The sequence below is a fragment of the Capricornis sumatraensis genome, chromosome 13, assembly GCF_032405125.1.
Source record: "Capricornis sumatraensis isolate serow.1 chromosome 13, serow.2, whole genome shotgun sequence".
Classification (NCBI taxonomy): domain Eukaryota; kingdom Metazoa; phylum Chordata; class Mammalia; order Artiodactyla; family Bovidae; genus Capricornis; species Capricornis sumatraensis.
In genome coordinates, this window is record NC_091081.1 from 9963047 (window position 1) to 9983069 (window position 20023).

A 20023-nucleotide genomic window follows, 5' to 3' on the forward strand; every position below is an offset into this window, starting at 1 on the left:
AAAACAGAAATCCTTATTTCAAATACGGACAACTTTAGATACAGCTACTATAAAAATAATTAGTATTGCTAATAACCCATCCACTAGTCAATTCATTACACATTTCATCATATCTACACATGTGATGCCTATGGCACTGTGTGAAATCTGCCTGCTACTACTCCAATGACTGTTCTCTCTTTCAGGTATTTTTAAATGTTTAAAAATATTTTATTTTAACATTTTAACTTATATTTTTATATTTTATTTAAAAAATATAAATTAAAAAATTTAAAATATTTTCTAATGCTTTTCTTTTCAAAATTACTACGCTGTAACAAAAGAATTTTCTTAGGCAAAACTTGGATGTAACATATTTATGTAACTTAATGTTGTCAGGGTAAGTTTTATGAATGCAAAGCAACAACAAATTCTTACATTCCATAAATCATCTCATGCTCAGAAAGAAATCTACATAACTCAGTTCTAAGAAACATGTTTGATCACATTTTCATATTTTTATAACTGAAATATGACCTTACAATTGGTAACTTTCCAACTGTTACACACAGAAGGTAAGTTGTGTATATTAACAGTTGACATCTTCTGTTCATAATGGTATCTGTTCACGAAGTTACCATCTCACTGACACTAGCAAAAGCACATTCTGTTGCATTTCAGTTCAAATCCCTGATTACTTTACAAGTTGGCTGGCTACTCTCTAGAATTCCTACACATGCCTACTCCCACTAACTGAGCTACTATATCTGTTCAAAGATCGATTTCTCTACTTGTATTTGTTACTACACTTATAATGAAATATGTAAACCAACAAAATAGTAGTCTGAGAACACTTTCTATAAAAGCATAATACTTTAAAATGATGCAACAAATATGACAAGCAAAAAATTACTGTCAAATCAGATATAGACTAACCAACTATATTAAATACTGAAAATGTATGAAAAATACAGGATTCTGCCCTTAACTTACTTCATAATGGTTTTTAAGCACTTGCTCCTAAGGTCATTCAAAATGAAGTAACAGATAACACATTACAAATATGGTTTATGCACAAAAGACAGAACTCCAGCTGACTCATCTATACTTAAACCTTAAGTTTTATAATTCCCTGCTTTAACTGACTTTTTGATTAGACAGCCGACTACTTGTTTACCACATGCTACTATGACGACAGAGGATGAGATGGCTGGATGGCATCACTAACTCGATGGATGTGAGTCTGAGTGAACTCCGGGAGTTGGTGATGGACAGGGAGGCCTGGTGTGCTGCGATTCATGGGGTAGCAAAGAGTTGGACACAACTGAGCGACTGAACTGACTATAGTATGTTATTATCAGATAAAAACTGGCTATATGAAAATATACCAATTAGGTATAAATACTTGGACTGAATAGAGAGTACAGAATATGATTTAACAATGTTTTTAAATAAATGTATAATGTACAAAGGCTATACATGAACCAAAGATGATTGTGTCACAAACCAAGAATTATGATTAATCTAGTTCTGTGCACCTGAAGCATAAACAAGGGAAACTTACAGGTCATGTTTAACCATATGTTATCTTAATTCAGAAATACTCTTTACAACCCTACAAAGAACTTTTACATATATTTACTGAACATTTGCCAAAAGATTATCATCTTAGGCAAAAACTCTTGACTTTCCCACCATTCAATGTGCCCATTTGACACTTCAGAGAATAACATAAAGCTGAAACTCAGATATTTGCTGGAAGAGTTGAATTATTAAGGTATGTTTCTTTCACAGAAATATACATACTTAGAAGCCAGCTTCTTGCACTGATAGTCTGCAAGTAAGTAAATGTCTCCCTTTGTGGTGACACAGACAGTAGCCCCATCACTAGCAGCAACCAAAGACAGAGTGATGTCCTTATGATGAAGGGCAGAGACTTGACGAGGAGCAGTTACACACTTTTCCCCATTGGGATCTAGTAAATAACCTAAAAAATTACATAAACAAACAAATCACAAAATACCCATTTTAAGAACACAATTTTTTTCAGATATTGTCATCCTGGATTTCTTACCCAGTTGTCCACCATTTAGTCCCATAGTGTAAACAGCTTCTCTAGTCCACAGCACGGTATGAAACCTGCCAGCTGCTACTCCAATGATTGTCCTTCCTTTCAGATACTTTGCCTGCATCTGTTCAAAAGGCAAGTACGGCTTCAGTTTATTATGTATCTATAACTAACAGAATTTTGCAAAAGATCCAGCAGACCAGGGTAGCAAATACAGGGCATACTTGCTGCCAGTAACCCCTTCAAGTGCTAACGACAGTCATCACCAATAGATCTCAGCACTAATACTGACTTCAACTCCTCTCAGAACATAAGACATTTTGATGCAACCACCTTAAGTCAGCAGTTTTAATATATAAAAAACTTTATACAAACCAAATCATTAAACTTTTGTTAACAAGCAATATAAACAACAGGCATTCTGGTTCTTATTAGAAAACATGGTACTTTTACATTTGATATATCCTGAGTCTCTCTACAGTAACACTGCTGACAGTTTGAATCAGATGATTGTTGTGGGGGATTGTGTCATAGAAGGTTCAGCAGCATCCTTGGCCTCTGTCCACCAGATGTCAATACCACTATCCCCACCCCTACCCCCAGCTGTAACAACTAAAACTGTCTCTAGACACTGGCAAATGACTCTGGGGCACAAATCTGCCCTCACTTAAGAACACTGGATATGTCTGTAACAAGCCAGAGCTCCAAGATAGCCACACGAAGAGAATGAAAATGTGAGTAAAAGCTACCATTCCTACAGAAGTCTACAATATGATTAAATATCTACAAATTCCACAGTTGGTTGAGGAAAATGGCTTCTAAGAAACTACCTCTAATTATCTTAGAGTAATTACTATTGATTCATTAGCCATCCAGAATGCAAAAGCATTGGATTTTAAAGCTTTAATAAAAAAATGTATATCTAATAATCATTTTAAATCCAGAGAATTAAATCAGTGAAGAATTTTAATACCAGAAATGCAAATTTTTATGAGTTGAAAACACATGTGTTATAGATGATTCTGCTGCTGCTGCTAAGTCGCTTCAGTCGTGGCCGACTCCATGAGACCCCATAGACGGCAGCCCACCAGGCTCCTCTGTCCCTGGGATTCTCCAGGCAAGAATACTGGAGTGGGTTGCCATTTCCTTCTCCAATGCATGCATGCACGCTAAGTCGTTTTAGTCGTGTCGGACTCTGTGCAACCCTGTGGACAGCAGCCCACCAGGCTCCTCTGTCCAGGGGATTCTCCAGGCAAGAGTACTGGAGTGGGTTGGCATTTCCTTCTCCAGCAGATGATTCTAGTAATATATTAATTTAAAGCACCAGTCCTGGCCTGTGTACTAGGTCCCTGAAGGTGAGGGAAGGCCACCTTCTGCTGGTAGTGGTACAGCAGAAAAATGGACAATGGAACACAAAACAGTGGCTTTCCGGCTTGCATTCCCTCGAACAGACTTGCCAGGTGAGAATGCTGTGCAGAGACAGACTGACCATGAAGCCAATAAGCGTAAGCTTCTGGGGACCTCATTTGCATGGCCTCTTTTCTACTTATAAAAAATTTGTGTGTTTTTTTAAGGAGGGCCTCAAAATTAAGCTTCAAACCCCAAATATCTGGATCCCCCTCTGCAAAATATCTGGATCCCCCTCTGCTTGTGACCACTTGTAAGTTGAATCAAAGGCAGTTTGCTGCCTAATATCCCAAGTGCTTTCTTTCCTTCTCACTCCAAACAAATTTTAATTTGTACTATGCTCAGTTCCTCCTGTGAAAAATAAAATATATACCACTGAAGAAACACACACCACTGACTATAGGTAAAATAAGTTGCTCTTATCAACACCTTCTATCTTTCTGTCCATATAGGTTTTATGGCAATGGTCACATTATTGTTTAAAAAAGAGAAGTTTACCTGTCTGGGTATATTACAACTGGAAGGCGGAGGAATGAGTCCTAATTGATGAAAAATATTTAGACCAAATGTATAAACACATCCATCTTCAGTTAATACAACAGTGTGATCCTTAGCAGCTGCTACTTGAGAACAATTATGACCACTCAGTCCTTCCACAAGCCTAGGGACCTACAAAATAAAATTAACTTTAGTATATTACATTAACCATTTATATAAAATATACAAATAGAATCTGAGGATATTACATCCCAAATGACATGACTGCTATATGGCTGTATCGTTCATAGGCAAACTCTACAATTCAACAAGGAGGGGGATGAATTTACTAGGACACAGACATTGCTTTATAAATAAAATACAAAATCCCAGTAAAACATTTTAATAAAACAATTGGATTTGATAAATGATTTTGAGCCCTTATCATATATCATACACCAAGTGCAAATTTGTTTGGTCTGAACAAAGGGCACTCTTTAACCGAAGTATTCACTGGTGGAGTGAAGCAATAAATAAAAATACAGGAATCAACAAAGCCCTTCAATGATTACCAAACAATATTATATTCCTTTAAAGTCATCTGTTCTGGGTTCAAATCTTAATCCAGCCATTTACCAGCTGCTGCTGCTACTGCTAAATTGCTTCAGTCGTGTCCGGCTCTGTACGACCCCATAGGCGGCAGCCCAGCAGGCTCCCCCATCCCTGGGATTCTCCAGGCAAGAACATTGGAATGGGTTGCCATTGCCTTCTCCAATGCATGAAAATGAAAAGTGAAAGTGAAGTCGCTCAGTCATGTCCGACTCTTAGCGACCCCATGGACTGAAGCCTATCAGGCTCCTCCATCCATGGGATTTTCCAGGCAAGAGTGCTGGAGTGGGGTGCCATTGTCTTCTCTGCATTTATCAGCTATTTGATCTCAAAAACATCTCTTAACTTCTCTCATTTTCTTCATCTAAATGCAAAATAATAATAGTATTTTGGATGATAATAAGATCAATATAAGGAGTAAATGAGTTGGTAAGCGCAAAACAACCATCTCTGGCTCAGAGTAAACAACTGATAAATGAGTACTATTATTACTATTGTCATTATGTATAAAATGAGGATAATAAGGCTATAACTTCACAAGGCTGTTTAAGGCTTAAATCAAGGTAACAATACTAAATGGAAAGCATAAACAGTGCCTAGCACATAATATACCATTCAAATAATAGAAGCAATTATCATAGCTTGCTCTCCTTTTTAAAGACCTCTTAATCGATGAATATGCCAAAAGTCCCCTCAAAAAAAAAAAACTTAAAAATAAACTAGTAAGGTATTTTCCTGAATGTAATGATTATTAGGTTTTCCCAATTAGCTGACTCAATTTTGTGATTATATAATTATAATTTTTGTGAAAATATTGGCTCAATTTTTAGACCACAAATACCTTAATGAGAAGTTAAAAATGAATAAATCCTGGACTACAACAGGAAAAATGGTTTACAATTAGTAAACTCCTTTTAAAATTTCAACTATGGAAATATTTTAAAGCTTATTTTTATATACTATATCTCCTGACTCAATACTTGCTATAAGAAAAAATTTTTTGATGCTTTAGAATTTTATGTGTTTAAATCTTTATTTTAAACACAATATGCCAGGAAAGTAACTGATCTTTTAAAATCAATTATCAGTTGGTATACTATTTTCTCCTTTCAGTTAGTTAAAAAAAAAAAATTTAGTTAAGTGAAGCTTCCAATCTACCAAATTTTACCAAAGTTATTATTTCAATTACCAAGCATGTCTGTTCATCTCCATGGCCTAATCGTCCTCCAGGACCATGACCACAGGTGTAAACCTGCCCTTTCTGAGACAGAAACACTGAGTGAAATTTACAAAGCACCACCTACAGGAAAACAAGAGAATATCATTAAATGTCTGTATAAAATATCCTTTATTTTATAAAAAGAAATAACAGAACATTACTAATTGTTTAAGCTAGATAATGGGTACATCAGAATTCATTATACTATTCTCTCTACTTCATACATGTTTAAAATTTTCTGAAATAAAAATTTAAAATATATACTGGTCTATTTTAAAACTATGTCTAAAAACACCAACAGATGGGAAAAAATAAATTTAGAAGGAATTAAGCACATGTAACCCAGAAGAGACTAAACAAAGGAAAATACAAAAAGTAACCAACTGTTTTCCAATTTCATAAAATCCCACACAACAAGAAGTGAACAGAATTAAATACAAAGTATAAAGATTACCAGATAGTGATATACTACTAAAGAAAATAGTAGAAATGCTGTAAGAATATTTTTTCAATATCACCTATACAGAGGGAGTGGTGGGTAAACAGTATGTCCTTTTTATATCTCTGAAATGTTTCAGTTCAGTTCAGTTCAGTTGCTCAGTCGTGTCCGACTTTTTGCGACCCCATGAATTGCAGCACGCCAGGCCTCCCTGTCTATCACCAACTCCTGGAGTTCACTCAGACTCACGTCCATCGAGTCAGTGATGCCATCCAGCCATCTCATCCTCTGTCATCCCCTTCTCCTCCTGCCCCCACAATCCCTCCAAGCATCAGTCTTTTCCAATATGTCAACTTTTCGCATGAGGTGGCCAAAGTACTGGAGTTTCAGCTTCAGCATCATATCATTACAAGGCTTTAAATAATTTATACTGATTTTCAAGCTTTTTTCAAGGCATCATCAGTACACTCATTTTACCTAAATACTATTTAAAAATCCTTTTATCTTTAAAAAATTTGCATTTGTATTTCTTATGCTATCCATAAATATTTCTGAGTACACTAAAAAAGGATTAAGAAATTAAAAAATCCTAGAATTGTTTATAAGAATATTATAAGCTGAACTGCAAGTGCTATTTACACATATCCTTAACCACTTGGCAAGTTTTGTAAATACTTTTTTATAGAACTTGTTTTTTATAGAAGAAAGTTTATCAAAGACTCTAGGTCTTTGATTAAAGAAATAAAGTCATTTATTTAGCTATACCACAAACATCTAGAAAGTCTAAAAATAAAATAAAAAACTGTATTCAAATTTGTAATACAAAGTTAAAATCTGTAAAGGAAATATTATTTTATGAAACTGAAATAATACATTTTGTTCAATCCTATATTCAACATTAGAGCACCTCTGTAATTTCCAACTTCGGCTTCCTTGGTGGCTCAGTGGCAAAGAATCTGCCTGCCAATGCAGGGTTCAATCCCTGGGTAAGAAAGTGCCCCTGGAGAAGGAAACGGCAACCCACTCCAATATTCTTGTATGGCAAATCCTATGGACAGAGAGGAACCTGGCGGGCTATGGTCGACAGGGTCTCAAAAGAGTCAGACACGGCTTAATAACTAACAACAACATCAAACAACCAATGCCAGAGTATAAGACCTTCAACTTTAAAACCTCTGAATTTTTTAAAGAGGCAACTGATCAAGGATTTTCATCTTAATTATCAGGAATACATAATGCTAATAACAATAATCTCTGTCCCACGGCAGTCAATTCATCTGGCACGACAGAATCAGCTGTTTTTCAGTGAGTAATGCAGAGGTCTACATAACCAGGCATTCAGTAAGTAGTGCCAAACACTTGTTTCCTTTTTTCTTACTAATTTACACTACTTTCCTCTCAAATCTATCCATAGTGTTTGTGTTTCAACCCTTACTTTGTGGTTAAAAAAAATCCTTTACATCCTTAATTTCTTTACAAAATACTTAAGTGTCCTTGTCTTAACTGAAATATAGCTTTGTTTTCATGTACACTGTTTCATCCTTAACCCTACCAAGTGGAATATGCTCAATTCTTCTATAGCACGAAGTGGAATATGCTCAATTCTTCTATATTCTTCTACGTATCTTAGAATCAAAAGGTACAGTCAGCCAGCCCATTTCCTGATGCCTCCATAACTCCTTCACATTCGTGTAAAAATCTCTGCTCCTGAAAAATCTTACCTCACCAAATCTGACTGTATCTTGTACCAAGTCAGAAAAGGAAAACAGGAGCCTAAGTGCCTCAACTCTGATCAATCATTCGTGGCTGCTGACAGGTGAATTCTGAGGACTTGCTCCAATTCACTTTAAGACAGAGAGGCAGGGAAGAAGACAGTGGGACTGAAGGAGGAGGGCAGAGCAAGTGTGCGCTGTGATTGAGCCACAGTATCTACCAAAAGCTTGCAAGCAGGTGAGAAAGAACAGCTAGCCCCGCTCTGGCAGTTTCCCTCACGTTCTCTAGAGACTCTGACCCCAGGCTTAAGACTCTAGTCTGTCCCAAGTCCTTTCAGCATCCTCCATTCCTTCCCAGTCTTTGTATTAACAGATGGCTAGCCAGAATCAGGACACCTGATCTGAAGAATTGAGCATATTCCACGTGGTAGGGTTAAAGGATGAAACAGTATACACAAAAACACAGCTCACTTCAGTTAAGACAAGGACACTGAGTACTTTGTGAAGAAATTAAGGATGTAAAGGATTTTTTTTTTTTAACCACAAAATAAGGGTTGAAATACAAACACTATGGATAGGTTTGAGAGGAAGGAAAGCAGTATTTGGCACTATTTACTGAGTGCCTGGTTATGTAGACAGCCCCATTACCCCTGATACCTCCATTGCTCCTTCACATTTGCGTAAAAATCTCTGCTCCTGAAAAAACCTCCCCTCACCCAATCGACTGTATCTTGTACCAAGTCAGAAAAGGAAAACAGGTGCCTTTCTAAGCTTTCAGGACACCACTCTACTCTCTACTTCTTTCGTCACTCTTTATTCTCATGTGGGCTCCTATTCTTGCCCTCTCAAATTTTAATATTCTCCAGGGTTTAACTATTACGTTTTTTAAATTGCTAGTCATGATACATTAGTGACTTCTGGTGTGAAAAACAGTGTCCTGCTGCTGCTGCTGCTGAGTCACTTCAGTTGTGTCCGACTCTGTGCGACCCCAGAGACGGCAGCCCACCAGGCTGCCCCGTCCCTGGGGCCCTAAATATGGTGGCTGTATACTTTATCATCCAATAATTGGGGGAATAAAAAGGGATGACAGTTATGATTACATTAAGGGGAAAACACGAAGAAAAGGACTCAGCAGACATACTCTGAGTGTAATTTTCGGATTTAGAAAATGAGATTTATAGCTTTAAAAATTATTAAGTAGAGGTTGTTTAGGAGTGGCAAAATTAACACTTCAGTTAAACTTAAAAACTTTGAAGACTATCCAGAGTACAACTGAAATGAAGCTCAAGAGGAAGAAACGCTGAGGCTAGATATGTATTGTACACACAGAGACACACACATACAGAGCATTATAGAAAAAGATGAGTAGGCCAACAGTACCAAAATCCACTGAAGAGGGAGATAACCAGAATTATGATATAAGGACAAAGGCAAAACCTTTACAATTATCAATTAAAATTTTACAGTTACTTATATTTAACAACTCAGGTTCACTTACCTAAAACTAATAACAAATTGAGTTTCAACAACAAATTCACTTGAGAAACAATTTGAAGAACTCTAAATGGAAAAAAAAGCTAGAAAACCCAACAGAAGTTCTACCTTTAAAAAACTACTACCTGTACAACGCCTTCTAATTTCTAATGCCCCTTATACAAACGTGAATGTGTTAGCCACTCAGTCGTGTCCAACTCTTTGTGACCCCGTGGACTGTAGCCCACCAGGCACCTCTGTCCATGGAATTCTCCAGGCAAGATTAATGCACAAACATCTCATAGTTTTATGATACTTTACACAGTCTAATTATGATTAAGACTAACAAAATCTTAAAAGAATTAGTAAAATACCTGCTTGATATAAATCCCACTCCTGGAGAACAGATCCACCAACTCTGGATGATGTTTGCTATTCTGGCTTCCATGACCCAGGGTGAAATTTGTATTATCTCCCCAAGTGTAGACATCTGTAGGATCTAAAATGAAAATTAGTTTTTATATTCTATCACATTTTAAACAAGTATCAGTGTTGTTTAATTACACACTGAACTGATCAATTTACTTCAAATATGACTCTTTACCAAAACCAAACTACCGTATTTAGAAAGATACTACCAAAATTTTATTTTATATTATCCATCTATTAATTTAGTATAACACTCTAGAAACAGAAATCAGAGGATCCAAAACAGCACAGGCCTGTCTCAACGAAGGCAATTTAACATGTTGAACCCTTGTTTCTTTAGCAGCTAAGATTTAACTGCCAAATGAGTAAAATGCCACCTGCCATATTCACTTAGCTCTCAGGAAAACACTACATATAACTATTTAAATGTAGATGTCATTAAAATGGTTCATATATACAGGTTCTAAATGAAGCACGTGGTATTAGTTTCTATTATTACATATAGATTATTTTTGAATAGTTTGCTCTTGATAGATGCAAAATCACACTAGGAATTAGGGCAACAAAAATGAAAATGGGATAAAAATCACAGCTAATTATGATATAAATCTTCATTTTTATTTTGGAACGCTTATCAAGTTCTTGAATGGAACAATAACTGTAACTTGCAATATAGTGTCCAAAACAGAAATAAAATGGAGAACATGTCTTCACCTAGATTGCTCATTAGTTAAAGTGCAAGTTAACTAGTGTCCCCATTTACATCTCTTCTTCTTTTCGATCAATTTACATTCACAAAGCTCACAGGGCACAAAAATTGAAAAGATAAGTGCCACTACAAGAACGAACATGTGGACAGAAGAACGCACCTCCTTTCCCTTTGACCTTAAATGCTGTCCTTTCTCAACACACATCAATCACTTTACAGTAGCTACAATTCCAGCTGCCTTTGTTTGTTGTTCAGTCACAATCATGACCGACTTCTTTGTGACCCCATGGACTGCAGCACACCAGGCTTCCCTGTCCTTCTCTATCTCCTGGAGCTTGCTCAAACTCATGTCCATCGAGTCAGTGACGCCATCCAACCATCTCATCCTGTCGTCCCCTTCTCCTCATGCCTTCAATCTTTGCCAGCAGCAAAGTCTTTTCTAATGAGTCGGTCAACTCCTTGCATCAGGAAGCCAAAGTTCTGGAACTTCAGTTTCAGCATCAGTCCTTCCAATGAATGTTCAGAACTGACTTCCTTTAGGATGGACAGGTTTGATCTCCTAGCAGTCCAAAGGACTCTCAAGAGTCTTCTCCAACATCACAGTTCAAAAGCATCAATTCTTTGGCACTCAGCTTTCTTTATAGGCCAACTCTCACATCCAAACATGACTATTGGAAAAACCATAGCACTGACTAGACAGACCTTTGCTGGCAAAGTAATGTCTCTGCTTTTTAATACACTCTCTAGATTGGTCATAGCTTTTCTTCCAAGGAGCAAGCGTCTTTTCATTTCATGGCTGCAGTCACCGTCTGCAGTGATTTTGGACCCTAAGAAAATAAAAGTCTGTCACTGTTTCCATTGTTTCCCCATTTTTTTTGCCATGAAGTGATGGGACCGGATGTCATGATCTTAGCTTTGTGAATGTTGAGTTTTAAGCCAACATTTGCACTCTTCTCTTTCACTTTCATCAAGAGGCTCTTTAGTTCTTCTTCACTTTCTGCCCTAAGGGTGGTGTCACCTGTGTATCTGAGGTTATTGATATCTCTCTGCAATCCTGATTCCAACTTGTGCTTCATCCAGCCTGGTATTTCACATGATGTACTCTGCACAGAAGTTAAATAAGCAAGGTGACACTATACAGCCTTGATATACTCCTGTCCCAATTTGGAACCAGTTCATTGTTCCATGTACAGCTCTTACTGTTGCTTCTTGACCTGCATACAGATTTCTCAGGAGGAAGGTAACACGGTCTGGTGTTCCGATCTCTTTCAGAATTTCCCAGTTTGTCGTCATTCACATAGCCAAAAGCTTTAGCGTAGTCAATGAAACAGAAGTAGATGTTCTTCTGAAATTGTCTTGCCTTTCCTATGATCCAATGGACGTTGGCAATTTGATCTCTGTTTCCTCTGCCTTTTCTAAATTCAGCTTGAACATCTGAAAGTTCATATACTGTTGAAGTCTGGCTTGGAGAATTTTGAGCCTGACTTTGCTAGCATGTTAGATGAGTGCAACTGTGTGGTAGTTTGCACATTCTTTGGCATTGCCTTTCTTTGGGACTGCAGTGAAAACTGACCTGTGGCCACTGCTGAGTTTTCCAAATTTGCTTGAGTGCAGCAGTTTAACAGCATCATCTTTTAAATTTGAAGTAGCTCAGCTGGAATTCCATCACTTCCACTAGGCTTTGTTTGTAGTGATGCTTCCTAAGGCCCACGATGTCTAGCTCTAGGTGAGTGATCATACCATCATGATTATCTGGGTCATGAAAATCTTTTTGTATAGTTCATTTGTGTATTCTTGCCACCTCTTCTTAATGTCTTCTGCTTCTGTTAAGGCCGTACCATTTCTGTCCTTTATTGTGCCCATCTTTGCATGAAATGTTCCCTTGGTATCTCTAATTTTCTTGAAGAGATCTCTAGTCTTTCCCATTCTATTGTTTTCCTCTATTTCTTTGCATTGATCACTGAGGAAGGCTTTCCTATCTCTCCTTGCTATCCCTTGTAACTCTGCATTCAGATGGGTATATTTTTCCTTTTCTCCTTTGACTTTTGCGTCTCTTCTTTTCTCAGCTATTTGTAAAGCCTCCTCAGACAACCATTTTGCCTTTTTGCATTTCTTTTTCTTGGGGAAGGTTTTGATCACCGCCTCTTGTACAATGTTACAAACCTCCATCTACAGTTTTTCAGGCACTCTGTCTATCAGATCTAATTCCTTGAATCTGTGTAATTATAAGGGGTTTGACTTAGGTGATACCTGAATGACCTAGTGGTTTTCCCTACTTTCTTCAAGACTGTGTTTTTACTCTTATACACATAAATGTAGATTGAAATTAAAAAGTATAAAATAAACCTAAGTGTTCTGAAAGAAAATCAAAGTTATCAACCTATATATATTAGAGTAAAAGTCTTTGCAGATATCCACACACAAATTTTCTCAGGTATTTTTATAACAATAAAATTTCTTTAAAATTTTCTAAACTTTACTTTAATGGAATATATTTATGGAGTTTTCTTACCAGTATTTTTGAATACTACATGAGTTGGTCTATCCTTCATTACAAGATCCAAAGCTGACAAGCCTTCTTTATCTTGAATATACAGATTAACACCATGCTAAAAGAGGAAAAAATGTGCGTATAGATACAGACATACATGCATATATTTTTAATTACTTATCTATAATCAGTAACATTTATATTTATCAAGTCAGATGATCAAACTATAAAGAACATCAAAAATAACACCTAATAACAATTATCTCCTATGCTCATAAACATTTATTTCTCACACAGAAGAAAACTAAGAGAAGTCAAATATCCAGTTCTTGGTAGAATAAAGAAGAACCATAAAATGTAAAGAAGCAACATTTAAAACCAAAATGAAACAAAAGTCTAAATGAACTAGATATGAAAGTTTTCCATGGCCACCCAAGTCAGTTACCTAGAGGCCCTAACTCTGAGAGTGTGTGTGTATGTACATACAGTTTTTGTTTTTGTTTTTGTTTTTGTTTTTTGGTATTTAAAAAACCAAATTCCACATCCAGATAAGGGGTGTAAAGATTTCAACACAATGGCAAACAATAGTTTTTACTTTTTGTATGTTTATTTTTTCAGATTTACTGTACATGTGATCACCTATGCTCCATCTTTTTTACTTAAATTCTGTTATATCTACTATTGATATGAAGACAATCATATTTTTTATTTCTATTTGTGTGATTTATATCTTTCCACTTAAAATTTTCTACGTGCAATTTCAGAGCATTGTCTCATCACTTACAGTTAGACTGTGTCTTCAAAGTCACTACTGAGGGCACAGGTTCAATCCGTGGTTGGGGAACTAAGATTCCATAAGAAGTGTGGTGTGGCCATAAATAAATGTGAGACTGTGCATTTGTGTGTTTTAAGAATGAATTTTAATCTATAGTTTTTTATCTCCAGAATTTAAACATGAAATAGAACATTTTCCATCCCATTTATTTAAGGCAGTTAGTATACCCGATCCTTAGTACATACTTACTGTCTTTTAAAATATAATGGGAGGAGAGGAGAAGTACAATGTTCAATTCATATTACTTTTACATTACAGCTTTTTAAATACAAAAGGTACTCCTTTTCAAAAATAACAGTATTTGTTGACAGTTTAATAAGGCATTCAACAATTACTTTTTAATCTAAGTTTCTTTTTGCTAAGATTTATTACTTATTTTGGGCTGTGCTAGGGCTTCATTGCTGTGCTCAGGCTCTCTCCAGCTGCAGGGAGCAGGGGCTGCTCTGCCGCGGTGCCCGTGCTTCTCCCGTGGCGGCTTCTCTGGCTGCCCGGCAGGGACTCGAGGTGCACGGCCTTCAGCAGTTGCGGCTCGCAGGCTCCGCAGTAGTGACGCATGGCTCAGTCGCTCCGTGGCACACGGGATATTCTCAGAGCAGGGATCATAGCCATGACCTCTGCACTGGTGGGTGGGTTCTTAACCACTTAACACAGGGAAGCCCTCAACAACTATACTTTAACTGATGTGAGTGATCACTGCCTATCCTCACACACTGGAGTTATAGGCTGAGATGGAACCATGAAATTTTTAAACTTTAACCAGAATACGTCAGAACACTGTTTTGGGTTACTCAAGAAAGGGACTCTCCTCTTATCTTGTAACAATGAATTTTAATAAACTAAAATTAATTCTTTACCACGGAGCCACCAGGGAAACCCAGTCCATGGCATTGCAAAAGAGACAGACAAGACTTAGCAACTAAACAGCAATACCAATTCTAACTTCATTGTGTTCTAGACAGTAACGACATCTGATTTCACAAGGATTGTCAATGAACAAAAACTACTCAAGGTAGTGAGCTGACAAATAAAACAAAATTCAGAAGTGATCTTTTAATAAGATCTTAATAAATTTAAAAACGTATGTTGCCTATTTTCTAAGTCAGATATAATAAATCCACATAGAAAGACCTGATTTTGACCTTTATAAGCATAAAAAGGGCTGATTCCAGGGCAGTGTTCCAAGTTACGAATTTGACAAACAGGATCCCAGAAACTTAGATCCCTGCAGATTTTACTTTACCAGTTTTATAAATTCATCCTAAACTTTACTGGATCCTATTTGCATCTTCTTAAATAGCCCCAAATGCATAAAGGACTAGGAACTTGTTTTGCCTTTGGAGTTCCCTATGTATGGTGGTCTCTGATATTTTTTAATATGCTCACTTTAAACTCTAAAGGTAGAGGACCAGTGTGTAGTCTATCTCATTTATTTAAAGATCAACTCTTTACATATTCCCCAAAGAGGAGATAAATTCACCAGCTTACTAAATAGCATCTAAGCATAACAAAAAAAAAGCAAAAAAGGATTCTTTTTTTTTCATTACAATATCTCTAGCACTGAGATCACTGCCTAATACACATCAGGCACTAAAGAAAAACTTCTATTCCAAATACTTTACAAATAGGTTATCATTTAGTCCACGCACTCTTATGATTCAGCTAGTTCTTCCATAAGAAGCTTCTGCTGAGGGTTTTCATCTTTGGCAACTGGGAACTGACAGTATAGGTGTATTTTTATTGTACAATTTTAGCACTTAATTTTAAAATTTCATACTATAAAGTTGTTATCAAATGTAATTCATTTAAAACGTGTTTTTCTGTATAGGCTCTTCCTGGTCATCCATAACACCTTAAATGCCAGAGTTGTCAACAGGAGCGAAATTGACAGCAAACACCTCTATCATTGCAGCCCCTCCAATTAAAGAGTTAAAAGGGGAAAAGAAAGAAATCTGGGCTAAACAAATGCAGATGGATTACAGCAACATGGGAGTACTGAGTGGAAGAAAGACGTTTCTATGGGATATTTTATCAGTGGGAAGCATCCATGTTGGATGTCTATCACTGATCAGAAGGACACTTGATGAAAATCAGACAGCCAAGCCAAGAGCAAGGTGGCCCAAGGCACAATGTCCTGGCCTCTCCTGGCCAAGGCAGCAAGAATGACTGAGGATTTCTAAAGGTAAATGCAAGCCAAAGGGAGGGAAGGTCCAAAATTCATACCAGAACCTATTTCAAACTGAAGACCCAAATCCTCACACCTGAATGGCAAACCCTAGGACACCAGAAAGCCAAAGTACGTTCTCAGGCTTGAAAGGGTCAGCGGTCACCCAGTTTCCAGCAGAAACTACAGGGGGAGGGCAAAGCAGAGCTGACGGATACTGTAGTGCTTACTAACCCAACTCTTCCTATAAGAGGTTATAACAAGGGAATTAAACTGATACCCAACAGTTTTAGATATAACAGGAATTAACAGTACTATTAATACTTAAGAAAAGTTTTTCTTCACTGAAATTCCCTGGGGAAGAAAAAATGAGGACGGTACCATCATTATCCTTTCTTTTGTAGTTGAAACTGAGGTTCAAGATTCAGTAACTCATCCAAGATGACTTGGTAAGTGGTAGACCTAGAGAGTTTAGCTCCAAAAAGGATATGTTGCTATTAATATATACTGAAAATCATTTTGATCAGTAAATGTTACTATCTAAAGACCACGACCCAGATAATCACGATGGTGTGATCACTCATATAGAGCCAGGCATCCTGGACTGTGAAGTCAAGTGGGCCTTAGAAAGCATCACTATGAACAAAGCTAGTGGAGGTGATGGAATTCCAGTTGAGCTGTTTCAAATCCTGAAAGATGATGCTGTGAAAGTGCTGCACTCAATATGCAAGCACATTTGGAAAACTCAGCAGTGGCCACAGGACTGGAAAAGATCAGTTTTCATTCCAATCCCAAAGAAAGGCAATGCCAAAGAATGTTCAAACTATCGCACAATTGCACTCATCTCACACGCTAGTAAAGTAATGCTCAAAATTCTCCAAGCCAGGCTTCAGCAATACGTGAACCGTGAACTTCCAAATGTTCAAGCTGGATTTAGAAAAGGCAAAGGAACCAGAGATCAAATTGCCAACATCTGCTGGATCACCGAAAAAACAAGAGAGTTCCAGAAAAACATCTGCTTCTGCTTTATTGACTATGCCAAAGCCTTTGACTGTGTGGATCACAATAAACTGTGGAAAATTCTGAAAGAGATGGGAATACTAGACCACCTAACCTGCCTCTTGAGAAATCTGTATGCAGGTCAGGAAGCAACAGTTAGAACTGGACATGGAACAACAGACTGGTTCCAAATAGGAAAAGGAGTACGTCAACGCTGTATATTGTCACCCTGCTTATTTAACTTATATGCAGAGTACATCATGAGAAACGCTGGGCTGGAAGAAACACAAGCTAGAATCAAGACTGCCGGGAGAAATATCAATAACCTCAGATATGCAGATGACATCACCCTTATGGCAGAAAGTGAAGAGGAACTAAAAAGTCTCTTGATGAAAGTGAAAGTGGAGAGTGAAAAAGTTGGCTTAAAGCTCAACATTCAGAAAATGAAGATCATGGCATCTGGTCCCATCTCTTCATGGGAAATAGATGAGGAAACAGTGGAAACAGTGTCAGACTTTATTTTTCTGGGCTCCAAAATCACTGCAGATGGTGACTGCAGCCATGAAATTAAAAGACGCTTACTCCTTGGAAGAAAAGTTATGACCAACCTAGAGAGCATATTCAAAAGCAGAGACATTACTTTGCTGACTAAGGTCCATCTAGTCAAGGCTATGGTTTTTCCAGTAGTCATGTATGGATGTGAGAGTTGGACTGTGAAGAAAGCTGAGCACTGAAGAACTGATGCTTTTGAACTGTGGTGTTGGAGAAGACTCTTGAGAGTCCCTTGGACTGCAAGGAGATCCAACCAGTCCATTCTGAAGGAGATCAGCCCTGGGATTTCTTTGGAGGGAATGATGCTGAAGCTGAAGCTCCAGTACTTTGGCCACCTCATGCAAAGAGCTGACTCATTGGAATAGACTCTGATGCTGGGAGGGATTGGGGGCAGGAGAAGGGGACGACAGAGGATGAGATGGCGGATAGCATCACTGACTCAATGGATGCAAGTCTGAGTGAACTCCAGGAGTTGGTGATGGACAGGGAGGCCTGGCGTGCTGCGATTCAAGGGGTCGCAAAGAGTCAGACACGACTGAGCGACTGAACTGAACTGAAAGATCACTATGCAAACAATTGTTTTCAAGTCAAAAACAGAATATAAGCTCCTTAATGTCTTACAATGTGACCGCAAGTTCCTTGAGGACAGGAACTTTGTTCTGCTTTGTTCTTCTCTGGTCCTCCACAAACACGACTGAATGCCTGTACAAAAACAAACTGTGCAATTTAAAACTCATGATTTCTGACAGTTTTTAACCTGCGTTTATTAATGAAACGATACCAGGGTATATCGCAAAACATTATTTGTCTAACCAGTACAACAAGCCTAGATTTAATCTACTTCATGGGAAATTTAAAATAAACTGATTCTGGGAAATCTCACGGACAGAGGAGCCTGGCGGGCTATAGTCCATGGAATTGCAATGAGTCGGACACTACTGAGCAACTAACACTTTTTGGGCTTCCCAGGTGGTGCTAGTGGTAAAGAACCTACCTGCCAATGCAGGAGAGTCCCTGGGTTGGGAAGATTCCCTGGAGGAGGAAATGGCAACCCGCTCCAGTATTCTTGCCTGGAGAATTCCATGGACAAAGGAGCCTGGTATGCTACAGCCCACAGGGTTGCAAAGAGTCGGACATGACTGAAGCGCCCTAGCACGCATGCAAAACTGATTCTGATTATTATTTTTTTAAACAACTATAAAAACTCTGCCTTTTCATACTGTTTATGGACAGCAAGGAGGTCAAACCACTCAATCCTAAAGGAAATCAACCCTGACTAACCAATGGAAGGCCTGAAGCTGAAGCCCCAATACTTTGGCCACCTGATGTGAAGAGCCAACTCACTGGAAAAGACCCTGAGGCTGGGAAAGACTGAGGGCAGGAGGAGGAGGCTGCAGGGAACAAGATGGTTAGACAGCATCACTGACTCAATGGACATGAATTTGAGCAAACTCCGGGAGATACTGAAGGACAGAGAAGCCCAGTGTGCTGAAGTCCACGGGGTCACAAAGAGTTAGACACGACTCAGTGACTGAGCAAAATAACAATAAAAACTTAATCCCTAGCCAAACAAGAAATGAACACACTACTCAAATCAGAGTCCTTACATGATTTCAATAACTAGCACCCTTTTAAAGTAGCTAATAATATAGTTATAGAAAAGGAAACCATACTTCTTAAAAATACTGAAAGATATATAGTACTGTGTAAGTGACAAAATGTCTGGGATTTACTTTAAAATAACACGGGGTGGGGAAAGTCAGTGGAGACATATTAAATATGTAACACAAAATTGGCCAGTAGTTTACAATCTAAAAATGGTTACAATAGTAAAAGATATCAAGTTCTTATCAACGACAAGAACGCCAATCTCTTCGTGGAGATTAAGAAAAACACATGCCAGACCAAAAAGTTTTAAAAAAACAGATGACACTTACCTTCAGTAGAGACCAAACACAATCAATATGTCCATAAAAAATGCTTCTATGCAAAGCTGTCCATCCTGACTCCTTGTCTTTCACCAAGGGATCCACTCCTTTCTCAATAAGCCAATCCAACACTCCTTTTTTTCCACAGGAGGCAACAAGGTGGAGGGCATTCCGGCCAAAGGCATCCTTGATGGTTGCAGCATTGTAACAATGACTGGAGAGAAAGGCCTTAATCTGGTTTTCACTCCCCTTCGTTACCACAGAAAGGACATCCAAAGCATGCGTCAGGGAGCGACACTTTGATGTGCAGTCAGGGATGGAAGAATTCATCCTAATTGTTTTTATGCAGCTTCCTTCTTCAGAATAGTCAGATAATTTAAAAAAATGAAAAAGCCAGGCCACAGAGCTGCTATTCAGAAAGACTGATAGAGAATAAATGGCCTGCTTAGGGTTATAATTTAAATCTTCCTGGCAACAGTATAAAACTATATAGATTTGTACAATGTATTTTGGCATTTAAATCAAAAAATTATAAA

At 37.7% G+C, this 20023-nt stretch overlaps 1 protein-coding gene across 2 annotated transcripts in view; it reads right to left on the reverse strand.

Annotated features, from left to right (window-relative positions):
* Positions 1–19817, reverse strand: part of IBTK (inhibitor of Bruton tyrosine kinase) — an 81351-nt gene extending 61534 nt beyond the window's left edge. For both annotated transcript variants that reach the window (XM_068984987.1, XM_068984986.1), the window contains exons 1-7: positions 19497–19817; positions 13034–13130; positions 9758–9882; positions 5730–5840; positions 3953–4123; positions 2054–2171; positions 1786–1966 (exon numbers count right to left, since the gene is read on the reverse strand). In XM_068984987.1, the coding sequence (XP_068841088.1) occupies positions 1786–1966; positions 2054–2171; positions 3953–4123; positions 5730–5840; positions 9758–9882; positions 13034–13130; positions 19497–19817 (1124 nt within the window). The remainder of the gene's footprint in view (positions 1–1785; positions 1967–2053; positions 2172–3952; positions 4124–5729; positions 5841–9757; positions 9883–13033; positions 13131–19496) is intronic.
* Positions 19818–20023: the final 206 nt, after the last annotated feature.